General features: G+C 40.5%; 2 protein-coding genes across 3 annotated transcripts; both read left to right on the forward strand.

Moving 5' to 3' along the window:
• The first annotated feature begins 578 nt into the window (after positions 1-578).
• On the forward strand, positions 579-13,124 carry LOC139566327 (dipeptidyl peptidase 4-like). Of its 2 annotated transcripts, XM_071387444.1 has the most exons (25): positions 579-708; positions 850-937; positions 1,729-1,821; positions 2,174-2,265; positions 2,550-2,624; positions 4,489-4,541; positions 5,150-5,222; positions 5,632-5,752; positions 7,604-7,758; positions 8,195-8,292; positions 8,430-8,571; positions 8,785-8,823; positions 8,953-9,051; positions 9,154-9,278; positions 9,421-9,545; positions 9,770-9,820; positions 9,910-10,008; positions 10,120-10,189; positions 10,488-10,682; positions 11,228-11,282; positions 11,444-11,543; positions 11,665-11,723; positions 11,847-11,919; positions 12,168-12,241; positions 12,388-13,124. In XM_071387444.1, the coding sequence occupies exons 1-25, from the start codon at positions 706-708 to the stop codon at positions 12,478-12,480; spliced, it is 2,250 nt and encodes a 749-aa protein (XP_071243545.1). In that variant the 5' UTR covers positions 579-705; the 3' UTR covers positions 12,481-13,124. The 2 variants fall into 2 exon arrangements, with proteins under 2 accessions (XP_071243545.1, XP_071243546.1); XM_071387445.1 differs by lacking the exons at positions 11,228-11,282; positions 11,444-11,543; positions 11,665-11,723; ... (1 more) ...; positions 12,168-12,241; positions 12,388-13,124 and adding an exon at positions 10,927-11,221.
• A 2,093-nt stretch (positions 13,125-15,217) lies between these two features.
• Positions 15,218-18,043, forward strand: LOC139566328 (glucagon-1-like). Its single transcript, XM_071387446.1, has 6 exons — positions 15,218-15,299; positions 15,495-15,595; positions 15,838-15,993; positions 16,580-16,696; positions 17,278-17,421; positions 17,636-18,043. The coding sequence occupies exons 2-6, from the start codon at positions 15,501-15,503 to the stop codon at positions 17,658-17,660; spliced, it is 537 nt and encodes a 178-aa protein (XP_071243547.1). The 5' UTR covers positions 15,218-15,299; positions 15,495-15,500; the 3' UTR covers positions 17,661-18,043.
• Positions 18,044-18,094: the final 51 nt, after the last annotated feature.

An 18,094-nucleotide genomic window follows, 5' to 3' on the forward strand; every position in this document is an offset into this window, starting at 1 on the left:
TAGTGATAATATTTGACCCAATGTGCAGGGGGATGCTAGCGCATTAGATGTCGCCCAACTGTGACGTCAGTGTCATCCAATGCAGCTGTGAATTAGGCTACATTGTTTTTATACCATTAGCAGTGAGACATGAAACGTCAGCTTATTGGTGATATTCACTCAAGAGTCATATGTGACTACCTTGCCCTCACAAGGACGTATGCCTTACAAAATGCCCAAACAATTCCCTTCAAAAAGGGAGATAAAACATTTATGCCTAATTCAGATTGAATGGAATTATAAAATAATTAAATACTGTAAATTCAGTGCCTGGATTTCCAAGTAAAAAAATTGGATGCCGTTGTAGAACAAGAATAGCCTTCAACACGCAATAATTTGCGGTTCAACCACAAAGTGGATGGTTTCATTGTGTATGAAAGTTGTGTATGGATGCAATCAGACAATAGATTAGTCAGTAAGTAAGCATAAACTTCTACACAAAAACAGGCGCTGGGGAAAATAATAGACACGTTCAAACTTCACGAGCTTTACCTTGGACGTTGGACCTTGGAGCTTTATAACCGACGTTGAGATAATATTTAACAGAAATTATCTTGCGCAGAACTTTATTTTGCACCATTTACACTTCAACAGTTTAGTGGGTAACGTGTTTACTGTCAATGTGATTTTGAATATAAACGGATTCACCACCTTCAAATCGGCAGGATGGTAAACTTAAAAACGCAATGACAATAATTTGTTTATAATACAACATAATATTTCGTTGATGAATAAGTGTCGCAAATCTAGATACCTCAAACAACGATTTATTTCATTACTTTTTTCCATCATTCTATTCATCTTTGACAGAATTCCATAGGTAAGGTGGTGTTGGGACTTTTGGGGCTTGCTGTCGTCATCATCTTGATAGCAGTGCCCACAGCAATATATCTGAACGGTGAGTGGTACCACTTTCAGTTGCTTTCAGTGACCCATTAAATTGTAGCCTACCATAACTGTAAAAAAAAAACTCTGTTCAGAATAAGTATTTTATTACTACAATAGAACATTGCATACACTGGATAATAATATCGTATTATTGTAACAGAACACTGCATAAATTAAACACTTTTACATAATCCATGTGCCATACAAACATGTAGACCTAGTGCTTTATTGCTTTAGAAATGCAGGACCTTGTTGCAATATCACATCTTCTATGCAAGTACCACATTTGTGTAGCCTACTAGCACATTTACCTCAGTTATCGCAGCTCTACAAACCCAGTCAAATGTATATTGATCTTACATTGTTATCTGTTACAATCTTATAGTCCTCCTCCCATGATCCGTATCTATTTTTTATCAAGACCCTGTTTAATCATGTGTAAATGCATTGTAGTCTTATGAGTCATTATAGTAGCCTATGACTTGCTGTCGTTTTCACTGATACATTCCTCCTAGTGTAACAGTATAACTTTAGTCCGTCCCCTCGCGCGAACCAGGGACCCTCTGCACACATCAACAACAGTCACCCACGAAGCATCGTTACCCATCGCTCCACAAAAGCCGCGGCCCTTGCAGAGCAAGGGGAACCACTACTTCAAGGTCTCCAAGCGAGTGACGTCACCGATTGAAAGGCTATTAGCGCGCACCACCGCTAACTAGCTAGCCATTTCACATCGGTTACACTAGTATAGAGTACAGTACAAGAAATAAGTGAATGCTAACTTTGAGCCCCATGTTTCAGAGGAAAAAGTGAAGGCTCAGAGGACGTTCACTCTCAGTGATGTCTTCAATAGTTCCATCGGGGCCAGATCCTACAACATGCGCTGGATCTCAGGTAAAACACCCTAGAAGCCTAATCAATCAACTGTATGTAAATGAGTGGATGGCTGTTATGTTTAATCCAGTCAGTAATTGTGTGCCTGGAATGTATTACACAACACTCTCTCCCTGGTAGGATGCACGTTTAGATATAAGCCAACAACACAATGTTCCATTACAAAATGATAAGAAACAATAAAAAACAATACCAGGCCTATGTACTGCATCTATTTAAATGGCACACTTTGGCTTTTTGTTAAATCATCAGTGCTAGGCAGAGACCTGAGTAGCAACAGTGCTGATATTTCAACTTAAACGTCAGTTAGTTCGTTATTATTAAACTCCTCTCTTCTTTCCCCTCCCCATAGACCATGAGTATCTGCATCAAAAAGACGGTTCAGTCTTCCTTCACAACCTGATTACAGGAAACAACTCAGAATTCCTGAGCAGCATCACATTTGTAAGATACCCCTCGTGGGTGTGTGTGTGTGTGTGTGTGTGTGTGTGTGTGTGTGTGTGTGTGTGTGTGTGTGTGTGTGTGTGTGTGTGTGTGTGTGTGTGTGTGTGTGTGTGTGTGTGTGTGTGTGTGTGTGTGTGTGTGTGTCTGTCTGTCTGTCTGTCTGTCTGTCTGTCTGTCTGTCTGTCTGTCTGTCTGTCTGTCTATGCATATTTGGAAGTAAGTATGGTGAATGAAGGAGTATTTGTGTCATGTATAACACAGCTCCTTTTTTTGTTGAAAAACAGGATCAAGTGGCTGCCTCTGATTATGTAGTGTCTGCTGATAAAAGATATGTTGCTTTCAAGAGCAATGGGACTAAGGTAATGTATTGTGCTATTTAATTATTTGTTGCGGTTGTGCTATCCTGCTGTGAAGTAGCTATGTGTGGTATGTCATTGGGGTGTGGTTGTTGTTGCAGAATGAGACTTACAGTGGGGAGAACAAGTATTTGATACACTGCCGATTTTGCAGGTTTTCCTACTTACAAAGCATGTAGAGGTCTGTCATTTTTATCATAGGTACACTTCAACTATGAGAGACGGAATCTAAAACAAAAATCCAGAAAATCACATTGTATGATTTTTAAGTAATTAATTTGCATTTTATTGCATGACATAAGTATTTGATACATCAGAAAAGCAGAACTTAATATTTGGTACAGAAACCTTTGTTTGCAATTACAGAGATCATACGTTTCCTGTAGTTCTTGACTAGGTTTGCACACACTGCAGCAGGGATTTTGGCCCACTCCTCCCTACAGATCTTCTCCAGATCCTTCAGGTTTCGGGGCTGTCGCTGGGCAATACGGACTTTCAGCTCCCTCCAAAGATTTTCTATTGGGTTCAGGTCTGGAGACTGGCTAGGCCACTCCAGGACCTTGAGATGCTTCTTACGGAGCCACTCCTTAGTTGCCATGGCTGTGTGCTTCGTGTCGTTGTCATGCTGGAAGACCCAGCCACGACCCATCTTCAATGCTCTTACTGAGGGAAGGAGGTTGTTGGCCAAGATCTCGCGATACATGGCCCCATCCATCCTCCCCTCAATACGGTGCAGTCGTCCTGTCCCCATTGCAGAAAAGCATCCCCAAAGAATGATGTTTCCACCTCCATGCTTCACGGTTGGGATGGTGTTCTTGGGGTTGTACTCATACTTCTTCTTCCTCCAAACACGGCGAGTGGAGTTAGACCAAAAAGCTCTATTTTTGTCTCATCAGACCACATGACCTTCTCCCATTCCTCCTCTGGATCATCCAGATGGTCATTGGCAAACTTCAGACGGGCCTGGACATGCACTGGCTTAAGCAGGGGGACCTTGCGTGCGCTGCAGGATTTTAATCCATGACGGCGTAGTGTGTTACTAATGGTTTTCTTTGAGACTGTGGTCCCAGCTCTCTTCAGGTCATTGACCAGGTCCTGCCGTGTAGTTCTGGGCTGATCCCTCACCTTCCTCATGATCATTGATGCCCCACGAGGTGAAATCTTGCATGGAGCCCCAGACCGAGGGTGATTGACCGTCATCTTGAACTTCTTCCATTTTCTAATAATTGCGCCAACAGTTGTTTCCTTCTCACCAAGCTGCTTGCCTATTGTCCTGTAGCCCATCCCAGCCTTGTGCAGGTCTACAATTTTATCCCTGATGTCCTTACACAGCTCTCTGGTCTTGGCCATTGTGGAGAGGTTGGAATCTGTTTGATTGAGTGTGTGGACAGGTCTTTTATACAGGTAACGAGTTCAAACAGGTGCAGTTAATACAGGTAATGAGTGGAGAACAGGAGGGCTTCTTAAAGAAAAACTAACAGGTCTGTGAGAGCCGGAATTCTTACTGGTTGGTAGGTGATCAAATACTTATGTCATGCAATAAAATGCAAATTAATTATTTAAAAATCATACAATGTGATTTTCTGGATTTTTGTTTTAGATTCCGTCTCTCATAGTTGAAGTGTACCTATGATAAAAATGACAGACCTCTACATGCTTTGTAAGTAGGAAAACCTGCAAAATCGGCAGTGTATCAAATACTTGTTCTCCCCACTGTATGTGCCCAAAGTAATTGCCCTGTAGGGATAAATAAAGTGTAAAAATAAATACATCTAATTGAATTAATGTATTAATTAATGTATATAAGTAATTGATCTGTGTTACTAATCAAATTCCTAATTATAATTTGCCTCATTTATTTCAACAGATATGGAGACACTCCTTCACAGCTTCATATTCTCTCTATGATTTGGCAGACTCGTAAGTCTCTTTCAACTGATCTTATCTGCAAATGTGTACTATACACACATCTTCAATATCCCTTTGACTTTGAGAATTACATATGCAGTGTCGAGAACATAGGGAGTTTCATTTTATTCATGGGGCTAGTGCAGGAAATGGTCACCAATACTCAACAAATAGAGGAACTGAAGAGGGCCATAAAATGTATTGTTTACTGCAAATGATTTATAGGCACGCATTTACAGTGCATTCGGAAAGTATTCAGACCCCTTCCCTTTTTCCACATTTTGTTACGTTACAGCCTTATTTTAAAATGGATTAAATAAAAAATATTCCTCATCAATCTACACACAATAACCCATAATGACAAAACGAAAACCGGTTTAGAAATCTTTATTACAAATAAAAAACAGAAATACCTTATTTACATAAGTATTCAGAGTCTTTGCTGAGACTCGAAATTGAGCTCAGGTGCAAACTATCTAATACATTTTAGAATAAGGCTGTAACGTAACAAAATGTAGAAAAAGTCCAGGGGTCTGAATATTTTCCGAATGAACTGTATATGGTGTTTTGTCAAACTCAAAGACATTAATACTGTTAGTTTTTATTTATTCTCATTTTAGGACATTCCTCAGTACACCAGACATCCCTCACCAAGTCCATTTGTTTGCATGGGCGCCAATAGGGAACAAAATGGTAGGATAAAAGGACACTTGAGAGAAACCATTGGACTTGTTTATATACTATGCTTTTCTGGTGGCTGACCCATTACACTCTTATGGGTCAGCCACCATATGCTGTCAATTCAACACGTCCTCCAAACACTCATCATCAATAGGACTGACCCAACAATTCAACATGCACTTTTGTTTGTCTTCAGTTCAATGCTGGAATGCTCAAAGATCGCATTTTCATCATGCTCCAAATAAATAACTTATTGACAACATGTAATAGGTTACTGTTACTCTAAACATAATATTGCAGGTTACTTGGAAAACCAAAAGACATTCCACACTAGTGTGCATATTACAGTGTTATACCATGTTTAAAGAGGAACTCGAGTCATTAAGACTTATCTCCATATCTTTGTTCCTCTCACATGCAGGCCTTTGTGTGGGAAAATGATGTCTATGTGAAGACCAGTCCTACTGCTAAGGCCATACAGGTGACATCCAATGGAAAACAAAACAACATTTTAAATGGCATCCCAGATTGGGTGTATGAGGGTAAGCATTACATACAAGAAGGCAGCTGTGAATCTTACATACCTCTTACTATAACTAGTAGATATTAGTCAGCACTGTGATGTGAATTTTGTAAATGGGATTTACAGTGGGGAGAACAAGTATTTGATACACTGCCGATTTTGCAGGTTTTCCTACTTACAAAGCATGTAGAGGTCTGTAGTTTTTATCATAGGTACACTTCAACTGTGAGAGACGGAATCTAAAACAAACATCCAGAAAATCACATTGTATGATTTTTAAGTAATTAATTTGCATTTTATTGCATGACGTAAGTATTTGATCACCTACCAACCAGTAAGAATTCCGGCTCTCACAGACCTGTTAGTTTTTCTTTAAGAAGCCCTCCTGTTCTCCACTCATTACCTGTATTAACTGCACCTGTTTGAACTCGTTACCTGTATAAAAGACACCTGTCCACACACTCAATCAAACAGACTCCAACCTCTCCACAATGGCCAAGACCAGAGAGCTGTGTAAGGACATCAGGGATAAAATGGTAGACCTGCACAAGGCTGGGATGGGCTACAGGACAATAGGCAAGCAGCTTGGTGAGAAGGCAACAACTGTTGGCGCAATTATTAGAAAATGGAAGAAGTTCAAGATGACGGTCAATCACCCTCGGTCTGGGGCTCCATGCAAGATCTCACCTCGTGGGGCATCAATGATCATGAGGAAGGTGAGGGATCAGCCCAGAACTACACGGCAGGACCTGGTCAATGACCTGAAGAGAGCTGGGACCACAGTCTCAAAGAAAACCATTAGTAACACACTACGCCGCCATGGATTAAAATCCTGCAGCGCACGCAAGGTCCCCCTGCTCAAGCCAGCGCATATCCAGGCCCATCTGAAGTTTGCCAAGAACCATCTGGATGATCCAGAGGAGGAATGGGAGAAGGTCGTGTGGTCTGATGAGACAAAAATAGAGCTTTTTGGTCTAAACTCCACTCGCCATGTTTGGAGGAAGAAGAAGGATGAGTACAACCCCAAGAACACCATCCCAACCGTGAAGCATGGAGGTGGAAACATCATTCTTTGGGGATGCTTTTCTGCAAAGGGGACAGGACGACTGCACCGTATTGAGGGGAGGATGGATGGGGCCATGTATCGCGAGATCTTGGCCAACAACCTCCTTCCCTCAGTAAGAGCATTGAAGATGGGTCGTGGCTGGGTCTTCCAGCATGACAACGACCCGAAACACACAGCCAGGGCAACTAAGGAGTGGCTCCGTAAGAAGCATCTCAAGGTCCTGGAGTGGCCTAGCCAGTCTCCAGACCTGAACCCAATAGAAAATCTTTGGAGGGAGCTGAAAGTCCGTATTGCCCAGCGACAGCCCCGAAACCTGAAGGATCTGGAGAAGGTCTGTATGGAGGATTGGGCCAAAATCCCTGCTGCAGTGTGTGCAAACCTGGTCAAGAACTACAGGAAACGTATGATCTCTTTAATTGCAAACAAAGGTTTCTGTAGCAAATATTAAGTTCTGGTTTTCTGATGTATCAAATACTTATGTCATGCAATAAAATGCAAATTAATTACTTAAAAATCATACAATGTGATTTTCTGGATTTTTGTTTTAGATTCCGTCTCTCACAGTTGAAGTGTACCTATGATAAAAATTACAGACCTCTACATGCTTTGTAAGTAGGAAAACCTGCAAAATCGGCAGTGTATCAAATACTTGTTCTCCCCACTGTATATAGTCCCTAGTGAACAAGTTTCTCTTTTGACAACACAGAAGTCTGTGAACAGTTTAAGCCACACAGGCAAACACAACACACAAAATAGATGTGCCATCCTGATGTAGGCCTAACAGTGTTTTTGATTGTTTGTTAGAGGAAATGTTCTCTTCTTACGAGGCAATGTGGTGGTCACCTGGAGGGAAGTATCTGGCCTATGCTGAGTTTAACGACACTCTGGTCCAAAACATAGAGTATTCCTGGTATGGGAAGAAACAGTATCCTGACACTGTCATTTTCCCCTATCCTAAGGTAAGATAACACTTTATGTATGTTTGATGTGTATCTAAAAAGTGTGCTGGAGTAGGTCATTATTGGCATGAGGTTCTGAGGCAGTTGATAAGGGAACTGGACTCTGGACCATAAGGACTCTGGGTTAAAAACATGTTGTTTTATCACAACTCAGGGTACATTCAGGTCTAAGCTGTCCCAATAAAATTATATTGGTCCGTGATTTCCCAATTCGGAAACCTCTCTTGACGACTGTATATTTGATTAGAGTCATATACTCTGTATTGTCACATATTAATGCATTGATACTGTATCTATAGTCATTATAAAACAAGACATGAAAAAATACTTTTTAAAGATGTGGTTGCTTGTAAGAAAGAAACGTATAAGACCCAAAGTTTGTTTTAATTTAATCGTAATTGTTTTGCATAAATGTATTTTTTTCTCCATCTTCTAGCCTGGCACTCCCAATCCAGTGGTGAAACTGTTTGTGTATGATACTGCAAACATATCAAACATCACAGAAGTTGTTGTACCAGCTTCAGTTGGTGCAGGGTAATGAAACTCTTTAGTACACAATACATTATACAATGTATTCAGTAGGAGAGAAACGCATTGCATTGGAATTTTAAAATCTATTTTAGGCGTAAGCTGTGAGACAAATGGTGTTGTTTCTGTTTGTTTTTTTACAGTGATCACTATTTGGCCACAGTCACCTGGGTAACGGATGAACGCATCGCTGTCCAGTGGCAGAAGAGGAAACAGAACGAGCTCCGCTTTCAGATCTACGACTTGAGCATAGACGGAAACACCTGGATCGAGAATGTGTTAGAGGTACGTCATAAACCCCCCCCCACCCCACGCTTTCCCGCCGCCCTCCCCTCCCCTCCTCTCTCCCCCTGTCCTCTCATCACCCTTACCTCAGAGAACTTGTCGGGGTCCTAATATGTTACACAGAGCGGATCAGACTGTACGAATGACAAACAATACATATCCTATTAATTACAATAAACCATCAAATTATATACTTTTTTGTTGTGTTTTTAGAAACTTGACGTGACAAGCAAGACAGGTTGGATTGGACGGGTATGTACTTTATACGAACACAACAATAGGAACATGTTTACACTAGCCCTGGGCCATAAAAACATAATTTACAAAGTAACAAGCATTGATTATTCCTGTAAATGAATGCATTATCTTTGTTGCTTCTAGTTTTCACCTTCTAATCCTACATTATCGGCGGACAAAGACAGTTTTTACATTGTGATGAGTGACAATAACGGCTATAAACATATTCATCACGTAACAGGTGTAAGTACTAAGTAGTACACTTCTCTTCATGCACATTCTCAGTAACCCAGACATGGTTATGATACACACTTGATTTGTAATATTTGTATGTGGTCCTTGCAGGGCACAGCAACAGCTGTCACCTCAGGGACTTGGGAGGTCATTGACATTTTAAAAGTGACTAATAACGCCATATACTATTCAAGCAACCAATATGGTGACAAGCCAGGAGGGAGAAACATTTACAAGTAAGAATATCACTCTTTCGTTTTCATGCCTTCGTTCTGTCATGTTCATTCAGTAATTTCCAACATGCATAACCTATGACTTCCTATCACTCTATATTTGTAGCCAATAGAATCATGTCAGTTGTTTGTGTGTGTGTGTCAGGATCACTCTCGGAGCCACTCCCCCCACCCCCCAGTGCCTGACCTGTACCCTGAATGAGGACAGGTGTCAATACAACTCAGCTTACTTCAGCCATGATGCCTCTTTCTTCCGCATGGACTGCTCAGGTCCGTCAGCCACACAACATACAAGCACACACACACACACACTACACAACCCACTATCCCAACAGTGTTTGTGCAGTCAAGTCATCACAATACTGTAGCTGTGACATCCCTAAACAAAATCCCAGCCGGTATATTTACTTTAAAATGATATTTTCTGTAGTAGTAGTGCTTCTAGATCATTTGTTTGGACACACACTATATTAAATATGTGTTTGTCTCCACAGGTCCTGGACTACCTCTGTACACTCTCAGGGACAACAGGGATGCTAGTTCAGGTAGGCCAGTTACATTTACTAGTGTGTGATGGAAATAAATGATATAAGCCAAGCAACGTCACAGTGCATCTTCTCATCGCCCTGTTTAGAGATACAGGTTCTTGAGGACAACACGGCTTTAGAAGGCCTTCTGTCTGAGATCCACATGCCCACCATGCGACGCGGCTTTATCAAGCAAGGGGAATTCAGTAAGGCTTTCGACTATTAAAGACTTCAATTTAATCTTTCAACTGATATTAAAACCATGGGACATCCCTCGCTTGATATCCATTGATGGATGTTTCTGTTTTTCCCGACAGATCTTTGGTACCAGATGACCTTGCCTCCTGGATTTGATAAATCCAAGAAATACCCCTTACTTATTGATGTGTACGAATGTTAATTAATTAACCTCTGTGAATACATGATCTGCTTTATCTGATGATGAATTCCTGTAGTAATAAGGTGGGCCTGGAGTTAATCCTGACAATATGACTTGAGCAGGAAATACTCTTGGCCCTAGTTAAATTCAGAAGTCTGCAGTGTTTTCTGGTGAGCTCAAGTGGTCAGGGAAAACTCTTGGCCCTAGTTAAATTCAGAAGCCTGCAGTGTTTTCTGATGAGCTCAAGTGGTCAGGGAAAACTCTGGGCGCTAACAATAACATTGATCTTCCTCTTTTGTGTTCCAGGTATGCAGGGCCTTGCAGTCAGAAAGCAGACTACCGCTACAGGTTAGGCTGGGCCGCATACCTGGCGAGCACGGAGAAGGTCATCGTTGCCAGCTTCGATGGAAGGGGAAGTGGTTACCAAGGCGACAAGCTAATGCACTCCATCTACCGACGTCTGGGAACCTATGAAGTGGAAGATCAGATAATGGCCGCAAAGTAAGGTTGAACTGTGGTTGAACAGACTCAAACAGCTTGCTTTGTATTATACTGTGTCACACTGCAAAAGTGACATTTTGATAACATGATTTAACACAATATATTTCTACATGGATATTTAGAGATTCCAAGGCTTTTATGGTTTGAGTTTTATGAGCAAAATATCCTGGTGGACAGATCTTTATGTGTTTTATCCAACTCCTCTTCATCTCCACTTTCATGCTAAATGTTTCCTGTCTGGCAGGACAACGGACGTGACAGAGGTGTTGGTTAAAGCACATACAGATCTGACCACCAGGCTAATGATGTGACTGATCAGACGTCACATGTGGTCAGCTGGAATGCAACATTACTTACCTCGCCCTTATTTCACGTCAGAGGGACGGTGATGACTCACTGACGAAGGACAGTAGAGATTAGAGTTAGACCACGGACCATCAGTGTGCATGATCCATTAGAACCCCTTTTAATTGACCATCACGTTTAAATGAATTTGTGTTTGTACTGGTGGTTCCCAATCACAGCAGGTCACTTTTCTCTTTCAGAGAATTCACCAATATGGGCTTTGTCGACAAAGGCAGAATAGCAATTTGGGGTTGGGTAAGTTAAAGCATAAGGTTTGAACATATGATCAGTTGGAACCATCAACTGCAACGTAATGAAATGCAGCATGTGTGCAATCATCTTGTGTGTGTGCCTTGAGTAATCTAATCTTATCTGAATTCAAGGCCAAAATGATCAGCTGTCATTGTGTTTTATAGTCCTATGGAGGTTATGTCACGTCAATGGTTCTGGGAGCTGGGAGTGGAGTTTTCAAATGTGGAATGGCAGTTGCCCCAGTTTCCAAGTGGGAGTATTATGGTATGCCATTCTGTTATTGATATGTTATTAATATATTTACAATAATATACATGTTAGCAAAATATCTAATTGTAAATCATTGCAAATGATCCATAAAATGTCCCTACGTTCAATATTTCAGATACAATCTACACAGAACGTTACATGAATCAACCTTCAGAAAATCTTGAATTCTACAAAGTAAGTTTACCAAAGCCAACATTTTAAATGGCTATTTATACACATGATTTTATACTATGACCTGTATTATCCAAACGGGTATTACTCTCCACGGAAACAACTGAATGTAAATGTGTTTTACAGAACTCCACAGTGACAGCCAGAGCTAAGAACTTCAAATCAGTGCAATACCTTCTGGTCCATGGGACAGCAGATGGTGAAGCCTCCTCTAGTATTTCTGGAATGTTCTTTAAAAACACACCACGTGTGTAATTAACAACCATGCAATGTTTAGAGTCTAGACTATTCATTTGACTTTGTAAACCCATTCGTTTAGGAAGCTAAAAGTGTTAACTAATCAGTGTACATACTTTTTCTGAGGCTTTACCATATCATATGAGAATAGGAAAACACTGAGCATCGTATACTGTTAAATTGTTATTCATATCTCTCTATTTGTTTCAGACAATGTCCATTTTCAGCAAGCTGCTCAGATCTCTGAAGCTCTGGTTGAGGAACAAGTGGACTTTGAGGCTATGGTAAATATTTAGATTTTAGATAGATGAGTTATCTACACAATCAGTGGCTGTACAGCTTTATACCTCCATGAACCTGCTCCATGAAAGCACTTCCCCAATAAACACATGATCTGTGCTTATTCCTTCTTCCTATCACTTTACTACAGTGGTACACGGACAAAGACCATGGTCTTGATGGTTCAGCCAATCAGCATGTCTATACCCACATGAGTCACTTCCTCCAGAGGTGCTTCGCCTGATGCCATTCGAACAAATGATGCCCAACCTGCCCTGATGCTTGCCGAACGATAACCAAACTGCCCCAAATTCCTTTGTAATTCATTTGGACAGCAGGTAGCCTAGCCGTTAAGACCGTTTGGCCAGTTACCAAAAGGTTGCTGGTTTGAATCCCGAGCCGGCTAGGTGAAAAATATGCCAAAGTGCCCTTGAGCAAGGCACTTAACCCTAATTGCTCGTGTAAGTAGCTCTGCATAAGAACGTCTACTAAATGATGTAAATCTAATTGTACCCAAACATACACTCCAAAAGACTCTCTCTATACAGTTATAAAACAATGACATCAGCAGGATTGATCTATCATTGTTTGTTCTGAGCCTCACTGCGAGTTATAAGGTTACATTTCAAATGAAGAATGTGATTACATTGAAATGCCAAAGAGCTTTGTGAGAACTGATCAGCCAGTGACTAAGCATGTCTGACTTGTATCCATTAAGGGGCCTTGATTGCACTGTTTTATTTATGAGGTATCAACATTAATGTCCATACATTATATTGCTTTGTATTTAACATTGTACAAACATACTGTATGTTTTTATAAAGGGCATATTGGAAGACCTTTGTACCTACAGTGTGTCTACTGTTTCAATAAAATTGTTTAAATCTAGATTGTGGATTCTTACTGTAGGGGATTGACAGTACATACAGTACAGTACACCTACTCATTCAAGGGTTTATTTAAATGTTTTACTATTTTCTACATTGTAGAATAATAGTGAAGACATCAAAACTATGAAATAACACATTTGGAATCAGGTATTAACCAAAACAGTGTAAAACAAATCAAAATATCTTTTAGATTTTAGATTATTCAAAGTAGCCACCCTTTGCCTTGATGACAGCTTTGCACGCTCTTGGCATTCTCTCAACCAGCTTCATGAGGAATGCTTTTCCAACAGTCTTAAAGGAGTTCCCACATATGCTGAGCACTTGCTGGCTGCTTTTCCTTCACTCTGCGGTCCAACTCATCTTAAACCATCTCAATTGGGTTGAGGTTGGGTGATTGGGGAGGCCAGGCCATCTGATGCAGCACTCCATCACTCTCCTTCTTGATCAAATAGCCCTTACACAGCCTGGAGATGTGTTTTGGGTCATTGTCCTGTTGAAAAACAAATGATAGCCCCACTAAGCGCAAACCAGATGGGATGGCGTATCGCTGCAGAATGTTATGGTAGCCATGCTGGTTAAGTGTGCCTTGAATTCTAAATAAATCACAGACAGTGTCACCAGCAAAGCACCCCCACACCATCACACCTCCTACATGCTTCACGGTGGGAACCACACATGCAGAGATCATCCGTTCACCTACTCTGCATCTCACAAAGACACGGTGGTTGGAACCAACAATCTAAAATTTGGACTCATCAGACCAAAGGACAGATTTCCACCGGTCTAATGTCCATTGCTCGTGTTTCTTGGCCCAAGAAAGTCTCTTCTTCTTATTGGTGTCCTTTAGTAGTGGTTTCTTTTCAGCAATTCGACCATGAAGGCCTGATTCACGCAGTCTCCTCTGAACAGTTGATGTTGAAATGTGTCTGTTATTTAAATTCTGTGAAGCATTTATTTCTGTGGCTGGTAACTCTAATGAACTTATCCCCTGCAGCAGAGGTAACTCTGTGTCTTCCTTTCCTGTGGCGGTCCTCATGAGAGCCAGTTTCATCATAGCGCTTGATGGTTTTTGTGACTGCACTTGAAGAAACATTCAAAGTTCTTGACATTTTCCAGATTGACTGACCTTCATGTCTTAAAGTAATGATGGACTGTTGTTTCTCTTTGCTTATATGAGCTGTTCTTGCCATAATATGGACTTGGTCTTTTACCAAATAGGGTTATCTTCTGTATACCACCACTACCTTGTCACAACACAACTGATTGGCTCAAACGCATTAAGAAAGAAAGAAATTCCACAAATTAACTTTTAACAAGGCACACCTGTTAATTGAAACGCATTCCAGGTGACTACTTCATGAAGCTGGTTGAGAGAATGCCAAGAGTGTGCAAAGCTGTCATCAAGGCAAAGGGTGGCTGCTTTGAAGAATTTTAAATATAAAATAAATGTTGATTTGTTTAACACGTTTTGTTGGTTACTACATGATTCCACATGTGTTATTTCATAGTTTTGATGTCTTCACTATTATTCTACAATGTAGAAAATTGTAAAAATAAAGAAAAACCCTCGAATGAGTAGGTGTGTCCAAACTTTTGACTGGTAATGTATAAACACCCCCAAAATATTTTCCACCTCTGATTCTATCATAGTTAATAAAATCGACAAACACTGACTCAGCTTCCCATTTAGAGTAAACACACACACACACACACACACACACACACACACACACACACACACACACACACACACACACACACACACACACACACACACACACACACACACACACACACACACACACACACACACACACACACTATTTGACAGGATGTCATCTTGTTTGATTTCTACACCTAAGTGACAGCTGTTTTCTCGCATGGATAATGCCACATCTTCCATTTTAAACAGACGTTTCATTGCGAGTTAATCCAATGCAACCAAACGGGCCCTATGTGTAATGGATTGAGAGTAACAAATGAGTGTAACAGAGTGGGAGAGTGGGAGGATTGGGCCACCGGAGCAGACCTGGCCTCATAGCCATGCTATATAAGACCCTCACAGCCAGTCAGGTCACCAAGATACAACCACAAGGAACCAGGACTGAAGCAGAGGATCACTCTCTCTCAGACACACATTTCATCTCATCTACCCGCACATTAACAGGAACAGGTGAGTTTCTTACAGCCAGGACACGTCTTGATTGATTTAGGAAAATCTGTTTCAAAACTGGATGAGTTTTCCATTGTGAACAAAACCTTTGATTTTGTCAATGGATGTATGATATATACGGAGCCTTTTGCTTGTCAATGTAAAATGGACATGACTGTCTTCGGCTAAGTTACTCAATTGTGGTTCTGTCTGCAGGTCACAATGTTTGGCATCCACTCCCTGGCTGGTTTTATACTTCTGGTCATCGTACAGAGCAGTTGGCAAGTCCCTCTGCAAAAGGCTGAGAACAACTCAAGGTACAGCTCAAAAATGTTATATTTTCCATGGGGTCACAATTTTCCATGGGATATTTTAACAAATATTTTCAGAACATATCATAGAGAAAAAAATGTAGAGTATCAACGTAGAGTACAGACGGAATGACTAGTGTTTAACACATAATGTACATGTATCCAACAGCAACTGTCAATCAAAATTAGACTATAATGAGGCATCTATCAGCATAATTTCAGCATTAAAGATTCTTCTTCTCCTGTAGCTTAGAGACAGCAGACTCACTATTGGAGGATTTGAGGGGCGTGTCTAACATGAAGAGACATTCCGAGGGAACCTTCTCTAACGACTACAGTAAATACCAGGAAGAAAGGATGGCTCAGGACTTTGTTCAATGGCTTATGAACTCCAAGAGGAGTGGGTGAGTGTTTCATCAGAGTAATATTATATCTTTCTAGGCTCAGGACTGATATTATACTGTGGGGTCGAGAAATAATAAGATATTTTTCTTAATGAGAACAAGAACAGCTCAGTTTTTTTTAAATGTACTTTTAGTGTGATGAATACTGTATATCTTGAGTTGAGCAATCAAAGATTTGGATGGAGAAATTACAGATGTAAACTTCATCCCAAAAATGTCTGTCTAATGCACCATGTATATTATGGCATTGTTTGTACATACAGAGAAAGGATAGTAATGTACTGAGCAACATATTCCTATACACAATCCTTCCAAGTCAAACAAAGTAACATGACGTTATTAACACTACTCATCACTTTGAAACTAATACCACCCATCCATTTTCATTATCAACTTATCCTCAACTTGTGTATTAATACATACACTTAAAATACAATATGTGAATGTTTTACTAGCAAAGTTAGTGAAAAACAGTTATAAGCACTCAGGGGCCATTTTTAGCTGAGCCAGAATGATTTCACAGTACTATCATTGGTTTAGTGGAGTTTTGTGTCCATCACACCATTTCCTCTCTACCTCCATCTAGCGCTCCATCCAAACGCCATGCAGATGGGACCTACACCAGCGACGTGAGCACCTATCTACAGGACCAGGCGGCCAAGGACTTTGTTTCCTGGCTCAAATCAGGAACGGCCAGACGAGAGTAGGCTTCCCTTCACCCTACAGTACCAACATCTTGTGTGTCATGTCTAACGCGAGAAGAAGAGAGAGAGAAAAGATAATCAACTACTTAGCTAATTGATCCATTGCCACACCATTGCTTTCTGCTTTCTTAAGGCCTGTGTTGACATTTCATGTGGTCGTGCCCAATAAATCCCATGAAACTATGCTCTGCATTTATTGATACATTTATTGATATTTGCCCCTCGGATGACTGTGTTGACTGGGTTGGAAGAGAGCGTATTACACAGTTACTCTGTGCATAAACAACTGTTCAGGGAACCACCAAGGTGTCCTCTAATGCACAATGAATGACTACAGCTACAGATCACTACTTCAGAAATCATCCAATAGTCATAAGGCGCAACTAGAAAAGGGTACATTTCCTGAAGAAAATGTGTTCCGCCAACTAAAAGTTGAACCCAACCTGGTTGGTAATTATGTACAGAAGTATTGTGTGTGGAAGTATTGAGTGTGGAAGTATTTTGTGTGGAGGTATTGTGTGTGCAAGTATTGTGTTTGGAACCACTGACAAGTGTGTGTTATCTTGTGTGCTGTACCTAGATCTGCAGAGGAGAGCATGAATGGTCCAATGAGCAGAAGACATGTAGATGGGAGCTTCACCAGCGACGTGAACAAGGTCCTAGACAGCTTGGCTGCCAAAGAGTATTTACTCTGGGTCATGACCTCCAAACCCTCAGGGAAAAGGTAAACATCAGAACACAACCAGAAGCTGTATGAAATGGGACCCTATTGCCTTTATAGTGCACTAGGGCTCTGATTAAAACGAGTGAATTTGGTGCCATTTTGATCAATAATTTATTGTTGTCACACTCTTTTTGTCTGTATCTCACTCTCACACACTAAACTGTGTTACTGTATGGTGTCACAGTTTGATAATTTAGTTTATTGTTTATTTCAGTAACAAACGTCAAGAAGATCATTGAAAGAAGACAAACGCTTCCTTGTTCAAGAGAAACGTGGATACTGTGCTACAAATGATAAGCCTTGACAAAAACTAAAAGCCATACTAAAAAGCCATACTGCTTAGCATTGTTGTAACGTTGATACAATGTTGGAAATACTTAGATTGTTTACTCTACATTATGTGATAAAAAAACAAAACAGATAATGTATTCTTCCTTAACTTTGTGGTGCATTTATGGATCAGGTCAGTTGTCAAATCATACAAATATTTTTCTATAAATTAACATTATTTTCTATATTTGTAATGTTGAAAAAAAGGGAACATGGTAAAAACTCAGATATAATGTGCAAAATTATCTGGTAACATTTGTGTGAATTTGTTTTTTATCCCATATGTATCAAAACCTGCTCTGCAAAATTAAACTCTTTCATTGTGTTTGCTGTACTGTTTTTG

This window comes from Salvelinus alpinus, chromosome 38 (genome assembly GCF_045679555.1).
Source record: "Salvelinus alpinus chromosome 38, SLU_Salpinus.1, whole genome shotgun sequence".
NCBI lineage: Eukaryota > Metazoa > Chordata > Actinopteri > Salmoniformes > Salmonidae > Salvelinus > Salvelinus alpinus.